Raw genomic sequence first — 14,854 nt, 5'->3', positions numbered from 1 at the left:
ATCTAAGGTGAAGACCTGTCAAGGGTGGAGGAGCAAGGGAAGTAGGGAGAGCCCAGAAGGAGAAATGACAGCAGGGAGGGGTGGAGCGCAGGGCTAGAAAGGCAGGAGTGAGGGGGTCAGCCTAAGACACCAGGGACTTCTGGAGGCAAATCAAGGAGCAGAGACTAGAGCACAAAAAGACCAAGAAAGAGACAAAGGCCAGAGGGCAGGGACCCACAGGTGGGAGACACAGGTGGAAGCTGAAAGAGATAGTGCAGGGACAGGACTGGGGGCAGCAGGTAGCCACAGAGGCACAGGAAGGCACAGATAGAAAGACAGACCAAAAGGAAGTAAGTGGGGCTAACTGAGAGAGGACACACAGACATCGCCTGGAAGTAAGACACCAAAGGGGACAGACAAGCCGGAGAGCATGAGAGAGAGGAGCAGGGACTCAAGACTGAGCCCCCCAGGGCCCAGAGACTCAGGCAAAGCCAGATAAAGATGGAAACACAGCAGCTGAGTGAGCAGAAAGGGCCCTGCCAGGGGAGGAAGACAGAGGAGTGGGCAAGCGAGAGAGACTGCAAAGGCGAGAAGGCAAATGGGATGAGAGAGAGGGCAAAAAATTAACAGGTACAAGAACTGTGGGTAGGAGAGAATTGCAAAACTGTGGGTGAGGTAGAAAGAGAGAGAAACAGGGAGAAAAACGTACATGAGAGCCATGCAGCTTCTCTATAGAAGAAGGGGACAGAGATAGAGAGAGATGGACTTCCAACCATGAGAGAGAAGGCGTGAGAGTCAGGGAGCGATAACGGATGCGGGAGGAAGAGGGAAGGACCTGGCGGGGCACAGGCAGGCGCCAGGGCAAGCGCCCACACTGCGGGGTGGGGGTCTACACAGAGGGGCATCCACTCATAGCACCTTAGAAGGGGGGTGGGGTCCATCCCAGAGCCTGCAAGCCCCAAGGCAGGCAAGGAATGGAAACCGGAGGAACGCAGAAGTGGGAAGAGAGAATGGGGGGGACCTGCAAGGAAAAGGCAAAGAGGACCATGGAGGGGGGCAGTGGCTAAGGAGAGAGGGATGGAGGAGGCAGGACTCAGGGTGGCTCTGAGGGAGGAACGCAGAAAAGAGAAGGAGACTCCAGGCCCAGAGTTAGTGAGGGAGGCAGACAGGTGAGCAGAGGCACATGCAAAGCGAACAGCGGACAGAGGGCAGTGGAGAGAGGGCTGCAGCGGGCATGGGATCCTCCCAGAGAGAGAGACGGGAGTCAGGGGAGTTCTGAGAGAGCAACAGAGACATGTTGAGAAAGGGTTGGACTAACAGCAAAGAGAAAGAAGTTGGACAGAGTCAGAGAAAGACCCAAGAGACACATGAAGACTCAAAAACGGAAAGACACTTCCAAGAGATAGTGAGCAGATGGGATGGGGCCCGTGGCAGGCAGAAAGGCTGAAGCTCAGAGGAAAGGTGAGGCAGAAACAGAGTGAGAGAGCAGAGCCGGTCACCATGGGACCAAGGCTGGAGCAAGCAAGGGCGGAGACCTGCCAGGAGTCCCGGAAAAGGAGTGAGACCGCAAGTAAGAGCCAGTCGGCCCCTCAGGAGCCCACGAGCTGGGGGCTGGTGGGGGCAAGGCTGGGCCGGGTACCCAGAGGAAGGGGTGAGGAAGGCCGAGGGGAATGGAGGCTGCGAGCGGGAGCGTGCAGGGCAGGCCCTGGTGGGGGAGGGCATTTGCCGGTCTTGGGAGCAGGGGAATGTGGCCAGGCTGCCATGAGCCCAGGCTTCCAGGACCCAGGCCCTGCCCCGGCCCCCCAAACCCCCACCCCCGCCTGCAGACACTCACGGATCCTGGTGGGACGGAGGGCTGGGCTCCCTCGAGGCCCGAGGATCGACGGGGAGACGCTCTGGCGCTGGGTGGTGTGGCTGGGGCGGGGGGAGAGGGCAGTCCACGGGGGCCCCCTCCCCCGCCTCCGCCGGTGGCCCTCAACTAATCCAAAACGGGGGCTCCTGGGGAGCAGGGAGGAAGGACAGGTGGAAAAGGAGAGGGCGGGCCAGGAGGGGAGGAAGGGGAAAGGAGAAAATGGAGGAGGGAAGGGGAGAGAGGAGAGGGGGAAGGAGCAAATGGAGGGGAAGGAGGGAGGAAAGGAGGGAGGAAGGTGAAAACGCAAGGGAGGGGGCACAGGCAGAGCCGGGGGAGGGGGAAGCCGGCCCGGGCAAGGGCCCCCGCCCCCTCCCCTAGCCAGGCCTGCCTGGGGGGGCCTCGGGGGGCGAGGACTGGGTGGAGACAGGGAAGCCGGCCATCAGGAGAAGTGGGGGAGGGGAGGGTGTGTTGGGGGGAGGGGGCCACCCCTTCCCCCCTCCCCCCTGGAGCCCTAGCCCTGCCCTGATGAGGCTAGGGCCTGGAGTCCTCAAGCCCTCAGCCCCCTCGGGAAAGCATGCTGGGGGTGGGGAGAGGCTGAGGAGTGGAAGGGCTGGCAAGGATGGGTGCTGGGAGACCCGCCGCCGCTGACCAGGGGGCCGGAGAGGTGGAGGTGGGGAGGAGAGAGAGGAGGAGGGAGGGGAGGATGGAGAGAAGCAGGTGGAAGAGGAAGGCAGAGGAGGGTGGGGTGTCCTGGGGGCGCCCAGCGCAGGGCCTCAGTGGAAGGGCCTGGCCACGGACTCCTGGTCCCCAGTGAGGAGCGGCAGCCGGCTCCGGATTCCCAGTTGGGCCTGCCTCCCTGCTGCTGGCTGCCACCGCCACCACCGCCGCCGCCACCACTTCTCCTTCTCCCCTCTGAGGCCACCGCCTGCCTGCCCGCCTGCCGCCCGCGCTGGGTCCTGGAGCGCAGGGGGGCGGGGGAGAGAGATGAAGGAGGGAGGGAGGGAGACAGGGAGGAGGACGGGCAGGAGGAAGGGAGGGAGGCAGGCAGAAAGGGGGAGAGAGAGAGGAGAGAGGAGAGAGAGACAGAGAGAGAGGAGAGAGAGAGAGAAAGAGAGAGAGAGAGAGAAGAGAGGGAGGGAGGGGAGCCCTGGGAGAGGGAGCCTTATTGGTCCTGACTGGGGGGGGGGGGGCACGAGGAGAATGCTGATGAGGGGAAGGCGCTGCATCGGACAGAGGGCCCACCCCCGGGCCACCCCCTCCACCACACCATGCCACCGCCCTGCCCAGGCAGCCCTTGGGCACAGGAAAGGCTGGGAGACCTAAGGAGAAGGCCATGGAGCTGAGGGGAGAGGGCTACAGAGCTGAAGAAAAATGCAGAGAAACAGCAAGACAGCCATCAAGAGCCACAGAGGTGGACCAAGGTCCACAACCCCCACAAGGACAAGGACAAGCCCAGAGGCAAGAAAGGCATCAAGACAAGGGAGCAGACCACAGACATAAGCTAAGGACCTCAGAGACAAGGCCAGCTCGCGGACTCAGAGCCCACAGGAAGATGGAGAGAGGCCCATGGGAACAGAAAGCACGCCTTGGGCACAGGGAGCGGTCCATGGTAACAGAAAACCATGGACAGGAGGAGAGACCCACAGACAGGGGAACAAGGCAGTAGATCACAGAGACAGGGAGGGGGGCCAAGGAAAGTGGGAGAGGGTCCTGGAAATGAGGGGAGGCCCACAGACACCAGGAAACCCACAAGGGTAGAATGTGGACACTAAGGGCCCACTGAGGCAGGAGCAGCCTGCCCATGGAGAGAAAGGAGAAGCCCCCAGAAACAGAAGTAGCCCCCATGGAGGCGAAGGGATGGGAGGTGAGTATGGGAATTCTCCATAATGCAGAGAGAAATCCTTGGGACCCCTGGAGATGAGTGGGTGGGGAGAAGAGCCACCCAAGGAGAAGAGAAGCAGTAGAAAAGGGCAAGGAGCTGAAGGGCAGAGCCAGCAGAAGTGGGAGACACCCTCCCTCTCGCAGAGTGCTGAGCAGGGCAGGGGGATGGAGGAGAGAAGCAGCGACACAGATCTTGGAGTGGGGGTGGGTGGTGCACGGCTGGGTGGGGGATGAAATTTGGGGGGAAGGAACATGACAGTTGGCGCTAAAGGCTGAGTCCGTGACTCACCACCACCCCCAATTCTCGTGATGGGGCGGAGACACGGACACACTCACGTGCAGCCCCCAGCACACGTGACCAAATGCCTTGCGTGCATGCACACACACACTTGGCACATGGCAACTGTCACACCGACCTGACATGGGAGGCCCTCTGCAGGTGGCATGTGGGCATCCCCAATGTATGTCTGACACATACGCCTGACCCTGAAGGACCTCCAACTCTGCATACACCTCATCATACTTGGGCCCCTAACACCCACCCTCAACGGGCCTGAAAGTCCAGACTCACTTGCCCTGGCCTTTAGGCCTTTGCTTATGCAGGGACTCCAGCATAAAATGCCTATTCTCTCTAAATTGAACTTGTCCCAGAAGTCCTATTCCTGTGCCACCACCTCCAGAAAAACTGATGCAGGCCTCATCTTACCCTTATATCATCTGAAGTGAAGGGATCCAGTCAATCCAGATAAACTGGGAAGTCCAAGCAGAAGGGTGGAGCAGAAAGGGGCCTGACAAGCCAAGCCAGAGCCTTCCATTTTCTTTTTCTTTTGTTTTTCTGTGAAGTATGGATTTACATTTAAAATTCTTGTTGTTGACATACAGTTGATTTACAATGCTGTGTTAGTTTCAGGTGTACAGTGAAGTGATTCAATTATACATATACTCTTTTTCAGATTATCTTCCCTTGTAGGTTATCTGTTAATTTAGGTAATTAACCCCAAACTCCTAATTTATCCCTCCCCCTCACCTGTTCATTTTATTTTTATTCGTCTTTTTTTTAGGGCCACATCTGTGGCACATGGAAGTTCCCAGGCTAGGGGTCAAATTGGCGCTGTAAACCACCGGCCTACACCACAGCCACAGCAACACAAAATCTGAGCAGCGAGGAGTTCCCGTCGTGGCGCAGTGGTTAACGAATCCGACTAGGAACCATGAGGTTGCGGGTTTGGTCCCTGCCCCTGCTCAGTGGGTTAACGATCCGGCGTTGCCGTGAGCTGTGGTGTAGGTTGCAGACTCGGCTCGGATCCCGAGTTGCTGTGGCTCTGGCGTAGGCCAGCAGCTACAGCTCTGATTGGACCCCTAGCCTGGGAACCTCCATATGCCGCGGGAGCGGCCCAAGAAATAGCAACAACAACAACAAAAAAAGACAAAAAAAAAAAAAAAAAAAAAAATCTGAGCAGCGAGCAGCATCTGTGGACTAACACCACAGCTCCATGGCAACACCGGATCCTTGATCCTTAACCCACTGATCAGGGCCAGGGACTGAGCCCACCTCCCTGTAGATACCAGTCAGGTTGCCACTGAGCGACCTTTTCATTTTTAGGGACACTAGTCAGGTTGGGTTACCACTGAGCCATGACAGAAACTCCCACCTTTTCATTTTTAAATGGAGAAAGGAGGCCTCAGTGGGAGAGGGAATCTGCCTGAGGGTATGGCGCCTGTCAAAGCCTAAATCTAGCTTCCAGATGCTCACGTTCCTGTCCCAGGTGACTTCACCCTGAGAGCAAATCCAGATTACCAACCTTAGAGTTAACTGATTACCACCAACTTTTCTCTGCTTTTTGAATTCATGTATTTAGAATGCCACTCTGCACGTCCCACCTGCCAAGCAGCAGAGCCTGGGCACCAAGAGTATAGACCCAGGAGTCAATTCCTGGGTTGGAATTCTGTTTCTTCCTAATGATGGACAAGTTATTTAATTTCTGAGCCTCAGTTTCTTTGCAAAGCGAGAGCAATAGTTCCTCCTTCCTAGGGTCATTGAGAGGATTAAAACGAATAATGCATGGAAAGCACTGAGCATACTTTGCAAGTTATAATGCACTCAGGATGGCTTAGTTGTTGCTACCAGGCTCCTTGAGGCCCTAATAAAAATAACTCTTACATAGCTTTGACTCACATGAGTCAGGGGCTGTTATGTCCCAGATGAGGAAACTGAGGCACAGAGAAGTCAGCTTGCCCAAGACAAGAGCAAGGAAGTGGCAGGGCCAGGATTCCAATCCAGGAAGTCGGGTCTAATTACATGAACATGGTGTTGAGTTTAATCTAGGAGCGAGTTAGGACACCCAGTTACAATCTAATTGAAAAACATAATAAATGTGATGGCTGAGGAGTCAGACCTAGGTCTTACTTGGTGTTTGGGGTCTCCTAGTAGCTTTTTGGCCTCAGGAAGGTAAATGACCAATTCCTCTAGACTCAGTTTACTTATAGGAGAAACGGGAGGGGGGAGGGGGGGCAGTTAGAACAAGTTAATTTTTTGCTGCTCTCCTATCCTTAGAAAATAGCTCTGAAAACAAGAGAGCTGAGGCAACTTGTTCCTAAGGCCCTGAGGGCCAGAAAGGGATGGTGAGTTGGAAGGGTCTGAGCCCCTCGACACATGGGGACTCCTCCTTCCCTGTGCCCTGGAGGCCTGGAAGGAGGGCACCAGGGAAGTAAGGAGGATACAGACCAGGCGTTACAGGGTCACTTCCTTCAGGTTTTCACCCTGGTTGTCCTTCAGGTCATCTACCCCCCCCATTTCCCGTTTCTTCAAAACCGCCCATCGCGGCTTTTACTTTTTCTCCTTCTATTTCCCATTTCCTCCCTTATTCTTTAGGTTCTCCTTGTTCTCTCAGATTCCCTCTCTCCTTGCTTTTCTTCCGACATTTCTTCTCCCCTCCGAACCAAGGTCTTTCGGTTTTTCTTTCCTCCCTTCTCGCTGCCTTTATTCTCTAACGAAGTGAGTCTGGACCTTTGACGTCCCCTTTTTCTCCGTCCGTGCAATTGAAGCTAGTTTTCTCTCTCTCCTCGCGGTGACTGGTGGGTACTTCACTCTTTCCCTTCGCTCCTCCGGGGTTCCTGCGCCTCAAGTTACCCTGCCCCCGGCCTCCCGGTGCTGCGTGCCTCAATTTCCCCCACTTCCCCCTCCCCCGCAACGCGCCTTCCGCCTGGAGCCCCCAAGATGGCGCCCAAAGCACCACTCCGCCGTCTGACGTCACCGCGCTGCCCTCCCATCTCGAGCCGTCAAGCAGAGTCGAGGGGGTGGAGGAGGAGCATCCTTCAGGGGGCGTAAGAGGGCGGGCACGGGGGGGAGGGGGCGGCCGGTGAGGGTACATCGCTAGAGGATTGGCTGGGCGCTGCGTGGGGACTACCGATGCCCCATACTATTGGTCCAAGGCTCGAAGACGTGAGCGCCTATTGGCCGAACGGCAAGGGCCAGACGGGCGATGATTGGGCGAATTCGGCCATCCGCGCGGCGGCCGAAGAGGAAGGTGGGAGGGGCGTTGCTGGGGGCGATTGGGAGCGAGAGCGAGGCTGCGGAGCAGACGAGAGGGGACGGCGGGAGCTAGAGAGGGCGCAGCGCTAGGGTGGCCGTGCCAGGGGAGCGGCTGCCCGGGCCCGGGCCCGGGCCGTGCGAGACGGCGGAGGCAGGTAAGTGCGGGCGGGCGCCCGAAGGGCCGGCCGGGTTCCCGAACCTCCCCCCCGCGGCCTACTCTTGCCACCTTGCCTGCTCAGAGGGCCAGAGGGGGGCGCGCGCCTGGAGGTGAGGGCGGAGCGGTACCAACGGCCCGCGGGGCGCGAGGTCGGGCGCGGGCCGGGGCGGCGGGTGCGAAGAGGGCTGGAGTCGTGGGAGGGGCTGAGTGAAGAGGGACGGGACTCGGGCTAGGGGCTGGCAGGGACCTGGGTGGAAACGGAGGTGTTAAAGCTGCCCCCAGGAGGGTCTCCAAGGCTCCAGGGAGTACTCGGCAAAGGGTTTGGGGATGGGACAGTCCAGGACCGAAGGAGGGTGGAGGAGGATGGACGGTTAGAGGGCAGTTGGGTGGCCAGGGAGGGGTTTAGGGGTGGAGCAGGGGTGATTAAGTTAAAGGAAAAAGACAATCTGGCTATGCCTGGAAGGGTTAAACCAATGAGAAGGCTTAGTGTGAAAAGAATTTAGGAAATGGATGTGTCTGGGGGGAGTTTTAGAGAGAGGTCTTAGTGTGAAGAATAGGGTTGTATTAATGCGAAGAGGAGTTAAACTAAAGTGGTGAGGGTGTTGGGTACCCCTGGAATGGGTTGCGAGGAATCTCTTGCAAAGAAGGGTTATGTTATGGGAAACTGGTATCTAGTGTCCATAGAATGAGCTGAGTAGAGGTAGTCTTTCTGAAAAGTACAGGGAATTAGGTCAAGGTGAAGAATGGGAATTGGGGATCCATGGAGAGGGCGAGAGTGGTGAGAGAAGTCTGTGTATTAAGGAGGGGCGGGGAGGATCCAGTAGCCCCAGAGTAATAGACTGGTGAGAGGGGTCTGGGTGTGAGGAAGAAGGATCTGGCTATCTATCCAGTTAGGATGGTGGGGGGAGGGGTTCTTCAGAAGAGGCGTTTGGGTATTCTTAATAAGATTTGGACCAGTGGGAGGGGTATGTGTGAAAGGAGTTAAACCATTTTGAAGGGTAGTCTGGACATTCCTGGATTGGATTAGAGTGTGTTGGGGGGGGGGGGGAACGACACGTTTTTGCAGAGAAGAGGGTGTTTTTTTTTTGGTCTTTTTAGGGCCTCACCCATGGCATGTGGAGGTTCGCAGGCTAGGGGTCCAGTCGGAGTTGTAGCTGCCAGCCTGTGCCTCAGCAATGCCGGATCCTTAACCCACTAAGTGAGGCCAGGGATCCAGCCTGAGTTCTCATGGACGATAGTCGGGTTCATTAACTGCTAAGCCACGACAGGAGCCCTGAGGGAAGGAATTTTGATGTGAAGAGGTGGTCTGAGCATCCCCAGAATGGGTTGTGGTGGGTTTGGGTCTTTTTGCAAATAAGAGGGGCTTAGGTTAGTATGAAGAAGGGTGTCGGTATTCTACAGTGTATTAGGGTGAGAGGTTGGGGTCTTTTTTTGTAAAGAAGAAAAGGTTAGGTTAATAATGCGAGGGGGTGGGGCTCAGGGTGTCCTTGTAGTGAGTGAGGGCAAGGGTAGGTCTTTTTATAAGGAAGAGGGATGTGGGTATCTGAAAATGGGTTAGGGTGGGAGGAAGGAGAAAATGTGAAGAAAGGCTCCAGGAATACCTCAATGGTCTAAGGTGGTTGTCTATGAAGAAGCTGGGTTTAAGTCAGTATGGGCGGGGGGTCTGGGTACCCCAGAGGGAATTAGAATAGTAGATGAGGTCTCACTGTACAAAAGAGATAGGTAATTAATGTGAAAGGTGTGGCTGCCCTGGCTGCATGAGTTAGGATGGTGGGAAGGGTCTGAGTATGAAGAAAGGGTTAGGTTTTTGTGAAGATGGGCCTGGGGATTGTGGAGAGGGGTTTAGGGTTGGGGTACAAGGCCTTGATTTGTAGAGAGAGTTAAGTAATTTGAAGAGGGGAGACTGGGAATCACGAAGAGGTCAAGTTGGAAAAGGTCTGGGTGTGGAAATGGGATAGGCCACTGTGAGAAAAGTATTAGGAGAAGGGACAGTTTGACATGAGGAACCTCGGCACCAAAGGGAGAGAGTTAGTGGGTGGCAGGGGTTGTGTGCAAAGGAGGGGGATTGTACCTTGAGAAGGTGCTGAAAGTGGCAGAACATTGGGGCAGTTTGAGTGGTTGGGGGGTAAAAAGAGAACCTGAGGGTGGGAGCAGAGGAGAAACAGGCTTGGAGAAGTGGGTCGTTGGGGCCTGTGTAAGGACTCCTGGGCATCTGGGGCTAGGGATGGGTAGTGTGTTGGTGAGGAATCAGTGGAAGGAAGTCTGAGTGGAGAAGAGGATATGGTTTCCTGTGTGGGGCCTTGGGCCAGCTGTGAGGCATTATAATGAAGGATTGGACAGGTTGCAAGAATCAGGCAGGTGGAGTTTGATGCGAGTTGATTGAGAGGTGAGACTCGGGTAGATCTGCTGGGAAGGTTTTGTGCTTGCTACTCCTGTGTGGGGAGGAATGGTTGTTAGGAAGTGGGGTGGGAATGGAAATATGCAAGCAAGAAGTTAGAGGGGGAAATTGATCTGGGGTTTTGGTAGGGGGATGATAAAGGGAAAGAGTTGTCCCTGGGAAGGACTAGGAAGCAGTGGTTTAGACATGATTTGTCCTTACCTCCCCCAGCCCAGGGTCTTGCCGCCATCATGACTGAGGAGTCAGAAGAAACGGTCCTGTACATTGAGCACCGCTATGTCTGTTCTGAGTGCAACCAGCTCTATGGATCCCTGGAGGAGGTGCTCATGCATCAGAACTCCCATGTGCCCCAGCAGCACTTTGAGTTGGTGGGTGTGGCCGACCCTGGAGTCACTGTGGCCACAGAGGCAGCTTCTGGCACCGGCCTCTATCAGACCCTGGTGCAGGAGAGCCAGTACCAGTGCCTGGAGTGTGGGCAGCTGTTGATGTCACCCAGCCAGCTCCTGGAGCATCAGGAGCTACACCTGAAGATGATGGCACCCCAGGAGGCAGTGCCCGCTGAGCCACCACCCAAGGCGCCCCCCCTGAGCTCCAGTACTATCCACTATGAGTGTGTGGATTGCAAGGCTCTCTTTGCCAGCCAGGAGCTCTGGCTGAGCCACCGGCAGACGCACCTCCGAGCCACTCCCACTAAGCCTCCAGCTCCAGTTGTCCTGGGGTCCCCAGTTGTCCTGGGGTCCCCTGTGGGCCAGGCCCGTGTGGCTGTGGAGCACTCGTACCGCAAGGCAGAGGAAGGTGGGGAAGGGGCAGCTGTACCCTCTGCTGCTGCCACCACCACTGAGGTGGTGACTGAGGTGGAGCTGCTTCTCTACAAGTGTTCTGAGTGTTCCCAGCTCTTCCAGCTGCCAGCTGACTTCCTGGAGCACCAGGCCACCCACTTCCCTGCTCCTGCCCCAGAGTCTGAGGAGCCTGCCTTGCAGCAGCAGGAGACTCTGACCCCATCACCTGCAGACGTGCCTGGGTCTCAGCCTGATCCCCTGCCGTCCTCTGACCACAGTTATGAGCTGCGCAATGGTGAAGCCGTCGGGCGCGATCGCAGGGGGCGCAAGGCGCGGAGGAACAACAGTGGAGAGCCAGGCGGAGCAGCCACCCAGGAGCTCTTTTGCTCAGCCTGTGACCAGCTCTTTCTTTCCCCTCACCAGCTACAGCAGCACCTGCGGAGTCACCGAGAGGGTGTCTTTAAGTGCCCCCTGTGTAGTCGTGTCTTCCCCAGCCCTTCCAGTCTGGACCAGCACCTTGGAGACCACAGCAGTGAGTCTCACTTCCTGTGTGTGGACTGTGGCCTGGCCTTTGGCACAGAGGCCCTCCTCCTGGCCCATCGGCGAGCCCACACCCCAAACCCTCTGCATTCGTGTCCCTGTGGAAAGACCTTTGTCAACCTTACCAAGTTCCTTTATCACCGGCGTACCCATGGGGTTGGGGGTGTCCCTCTGCCCACAACACCAGTCCCACCAGAGGAGCCTGTCGTCGGCTTCCCAGAGCCAGCTCCGGCAGAGACTGGAGAGCCAGAGGCCCCAGAGCCCCCTGCTGCTGAGGAGAGCTCGGCAGGGCCCGCCACCCCAGGCACCTACCGCTGCCTCCTGTGCAGCCGTGAATTTGGCAAGGCGTTGCAGCTGACCCGGCACCAGCGTTTTGTGCACCGACTGGAACGCCGCCATAAGTGTGGCATTTGTGGCAAGATGTTCAAGAAGAAGTCTCATGTGCGGAACCACCTGCGCACGCACACAGGTGAACGGCCCTTCCCCTGCCCAGACTGCTCCAAGCCCTTCAACTCACCTGCCAACCTGGCCCGCCACCGGCTCACGCACACAGGGGAGCGGCCCTACCGGTGTGGGGACTGCGGCAAGGCCTTCACACAGAGCTCCACGCTGAGGCAGCACCGCCTGGTGCACGCCCAGCACTTCCCCTACCGCTGCCAGGAGTGCGGCGTGCGTTTTCACCGCCCCTACCGCCTACTCATGCACCGCTATCACCACACGGGCGAGTACCCTTACAAGTGTCGCGAGTGCCCCCGCTCCTTCTTGCTGCGCCGGCTGCTGGAGGTGCACCAGCTCGTGGCCCATGCCGGGCGCCAGCCTCACCGCTGCTCCTCCTGTGGTGCTGCTTTCCCTTCCTCACTGCGGCTCCGTGAGCACCGCTGTGCGGCTGCTGCTGCCCAGGCCCCACGGCGCTTTGAGTGTGGCACCTGTGGCAAGAAAGTGGGCTCGGCTGCTCGGCTGCAGGCACATGAGGCCGCCCATGCAGCTGCTGGGCCTGGAGAGGTCCTGGCTAAGGAGCCCCCAGCCCCTCGGGCCCCGCGGGCTGCTCGCGCACCAGTCGCATCCCCGACAACCCTTGGAGGCACGGCCACTGCAGCCCCTGCGGCCCCTGCCCGACGCCGGGGCCTGGAGTGCAGCGAGTGCAAGAAGCTCTTCAGCACAGAGACGTCGCTGCAGGTACACCGGCGCATCCACACAGGCGAGCGGCCGTACCCATGTCCAGACTGTGGCAAGGCCTTCCGCCAGAGTACCCACCTGAAGGACCACCGGCGTCTGCACACCGGGGAGCGGCCATTTGCCTGTGAAGTGTGTGGCAAGGCCTTTGCCATCTCTATGCGCCTGGCAGAACATCGCCGCATTCACACGGGCGAACGGCCCTACTCTTGTCCCGACTGTGGCAAGAGCTACCGCTCCTTCTCCAACCTATGGAAGCACCGCAAGACCCACCAGCAGCAGCATCAGGCAGCTGTGCGGCAGCAGCTGGCAGAGGCAGAGGCTGCTGTCGGCCTGGCTGTGATGGAGACTGCAGTGGAGGCTCTGCCCCTAGTGGAGGCCATTGAGATCTACCCGCTGGCTGAGGCTGAGGGGGTCCAGATCAGCGGCTGACCCTGCCCTGTTTCTCTCTTCAGCACCACTAGGTCTGGTTGCTGAAGAACCTTCTCCAGCATCCCTTTAACTCCCTGTACATACTGTGCCCCTTCTCCACCCCTCCCAACTGCCATATAAGTTCTGTAACTGGATTTATTCTCACTTCTGAGGGGGGTGCTCCGGAGTCCTTGAAATGCATAAAGATGCCCCCCTCCCACCTGTTAGCACTGGTGGCCCCAGGGTGAAAGAGTCAATAAAGACTGAGTTGGACATTTACATGTTTTTGTCTCTCCTGGCCAGGTGGGGTGGTAGAGTTTTGGGAGCTGTGAGCCCTGGTTTCTTGGGCCTCACCTCTCAATGGCTGCATTCCTAGGGTCTAGAACAGGGCCTGGCAAGTAGTAGGAGCTCAGTAAACATGTGCTGAATTGAAGAGGAGGACCTGGAGTGTGGGCCTGGTGTGTGGCTCTCAGAGAGCAAGGACTTCATTCTGGTGATGGGTGGGGCCAGTATGGTTCTCTTGCCACTAGAGGTCCCCACAGAAAAACCTGAAGCTGTTCCTGCTGGTGGCAGGAACATTTAGGAAAATCTGTTCTTTCCGCCACTGTGCCCCCACTCACTAGCCTGATGTGAGCTGTCTCTTCCAGGGCCATCTGGTTTTCTCACTGTGGGTCCCTGAGGGCAAATGCAGGTCTGGGAAAGGCATGATTTCCAGGGCAATTGAAGAGGTGGCTTCTGGGATGAGACCCAGCTGTGAGGTTGGAGAAGATTCTTAGGAAAAGTTTCTGGGGATTGGAAGCCTCACAAGGGGAAGTGCTTCAACACCTACTGGAAGTTAGACTCTGGTTCAGCCAACAGATGTCTGTTGTGGGGAGAGGAGTGGTTGGGTGGCTGGCTGATGTTTGAATTGCTTAGTTTGTCTCAGGTATTTTCCTACATTGTTTGGAATAATCTTCCAAACTGATCTCCTGAAGAGAGCATTTTGCAGGAAAGGAATCTGAAGTCAAAAGCAGTGAGGTGACTTGCCCAAGATAGGGCAGAGCTTGGATTTAAGCAGTTTCATTTGGTTTAATCACCTTTATACTTGTACATTCTGCTGCCTTCTGCATACTTGGGGGAGGACTGTGGAGAATGAAGATGGTGAGTGACTGGTGGCAAGGCTCCGTCAGTTCTTAATGCTAGTCTCCTCTCTAAGAGCCACCCTCCCACCCCACCCCCCGCAAGATTATTCCAGTCTTTTTATTAGAATTCTTATTAGAATGCTAATGAGAGGTGAAGGGAAGGTGTATAGAAACCAGGGGAAAGGGAAGCCTGAGAGCTGCCCACCCAGACTCTCTCTCAACTCCCTTTAACAGTCCTGTAACTCTCAGTAGGCATGAAGGCTTATTTTCCTCATTTTAAAAAAGGTAAAGCACTCACCCATTTGATATCTTGACAGCCCTTGCATGAAGAAGAGCAGTCATCTGTTAAGCAGTGTTGATCATGAATACCATCTCTGAGTAACCTCATACCCTGCGAAAGGACTCGAGCCATCTTAGCCCAGCATGCCAGACCCCCTTAATCTGCAGGAAAAGATTCATTCTCAAACTGACTTCTTTCAAGAAAGAGCTGTAACATCCAGAAAGTCATTTCAAAAAATGCTTGGAATAATTGGAGGACTTATCTTTCCAAAACCAGATAAAAAGCAGGCTGAATCAAGGGACAGTAATGGAAGAAAAAACCCTGAGGGTTCTGGTTGACCCCAAGATAAAGATGCTTTTAGCAGAAAAGCAGCTCTGTGACAGTGGTGGGGGAATCACCCTTCCTCTATTGTGGTTCCTTTTAATTTACAAAAATTTTTTTTGGCCATGCTCACCCCACATAGAAGTTTCCAGGCCAGGGATCAAACCCCAGGCACAGCAGTGACACTGGATCCTTAACCCACTGAGCCACCAGGGAACTCTTGTGATTCCTTCTTAGCAAGTCTAATGAGAACTTTAGACTCCCATCCTGAAGATGGCACTAATCAAACCCTTGTTAGGTACAGGGGTTTGAGTTGGACAGGCGAAGGTTCCTGAACTTGTCTGTTAGGCAATTTCCCCAGAGATTTGGATCCAGCAAATCTGGATCCAAATCTCTGGGTGAGACCATGTCTGGGTGAGACCTAGGAATC

The 14,854-nt window shown here is 56.3% G+C and overlaps 2 protein-coding genes across 31 annotated transcripts in view; one reads left to right on the top strand and one right to left on the bottom strand.

Annotated features, from left to right (window-relative positions):
* The window catches only part of GRIK5 (glutamate ionotropic receptor kainate type subunit 5), a 61,008-nt gene extending 54,062 nt beyond the window's left edge, over nucleotides 1-6,946 (bottom strand). For 8 of the 26 annotated variants that reach the window (XM_084960962.1, XM_084960964.1, XM_084960969.1 and 5 more), the window contains exon 1: nucleotides 1,814-1,928. The gene's annotated coding sequence lies outside the window, so the exon portion shown is untranslated. Of the gene's footprint in view, nucleotides 1-1,813; nucleotides 2,790-4,418; nucleotides 4,548-5,364; nucleotides 6,035-6,437 lie in introns of those variants that run through there. The other 18 variants (XR_014806207.1, XM_021094431.2, XM_021094435.2 and 15 more) reach the window with 8 other exon arrangements.
* On the top strand, nucleotides 1,240-12,981 carry ZNF574 (zinc finger protein 574). Of its 5 annotated transcripts, none has more exons than XM_084961002.1 (2): nucleotides 1,240-1,549; nucleotides 10,010-12,981. In XM_084961002.1, exons 1-2 carry the CDS (start codon nucleotides 1,393-1,395, stop codon nucleotides 12,721-12,723), a joined length of 2,871 nt encoding a protein of 956 aa, XP_084817128.1. In that variant the 5' UTR covers nucleotides 1,240-1,392; the 3' UTR covers nucleotides 12,724-12,981. The 5 variants fall into 5 exon arrangements, with proteins under 5 accessions (XP_084817128.1, XP_020950099.2, XP_084817131.1 ...); XM_021094440.2 differs by lacking the exon at nucleotides 1,240-1,549 and adding an exon at nucleotides 2,506-3,695; XM_084961005.1 differs by lacking the exon at nucleotides 1,240-1,549 and adding an exon at nucleotides 7,180-7,306.
* The last annotated feature ends 1,873 nt before the right edge of the window (nucleotides 12,982-14,854 follow it).

The sequence above is a fragment of the Sus scrofa genome, chromosome 6 (assembly GCF_054392235.1).
Source record: "Sus scrofa isolate SSC_HxYL_T2T_F1_AM1 chromosome 6, Sscrofa_HxYL_maternal_Yorkshire_Landrace_v2.0, whole genome shotgun sequence".
In the NCBI taxonomy this organism is placed as follows: Eukaryota; Metazoa; Chordata; class Mammalia; order Artiodactyla; family Suidae; genus Sus; species Sus scrofa.
Note: the sequence above shows the minus strand (reverse complement) of the source record. Positions and strands in the feature narration are given on the sequence as shown.

Coding starts and splice junctions, on each gene's coding strand:
- ZNF574 (XM_084961002.1), top strand. CDS start 1,393: ATGGGATGGGGCCCGTGGCAGGCAGAAAGGCTGAAGCTCAGAGGAAAG. Junction 1,550..10,009: donor GAAAAGGAGTGAGACCGCAA/GTAAGAGCCAGT, acceptor TACCTCCCCCAG/CCCAGGGTCTTGCCGCCATC.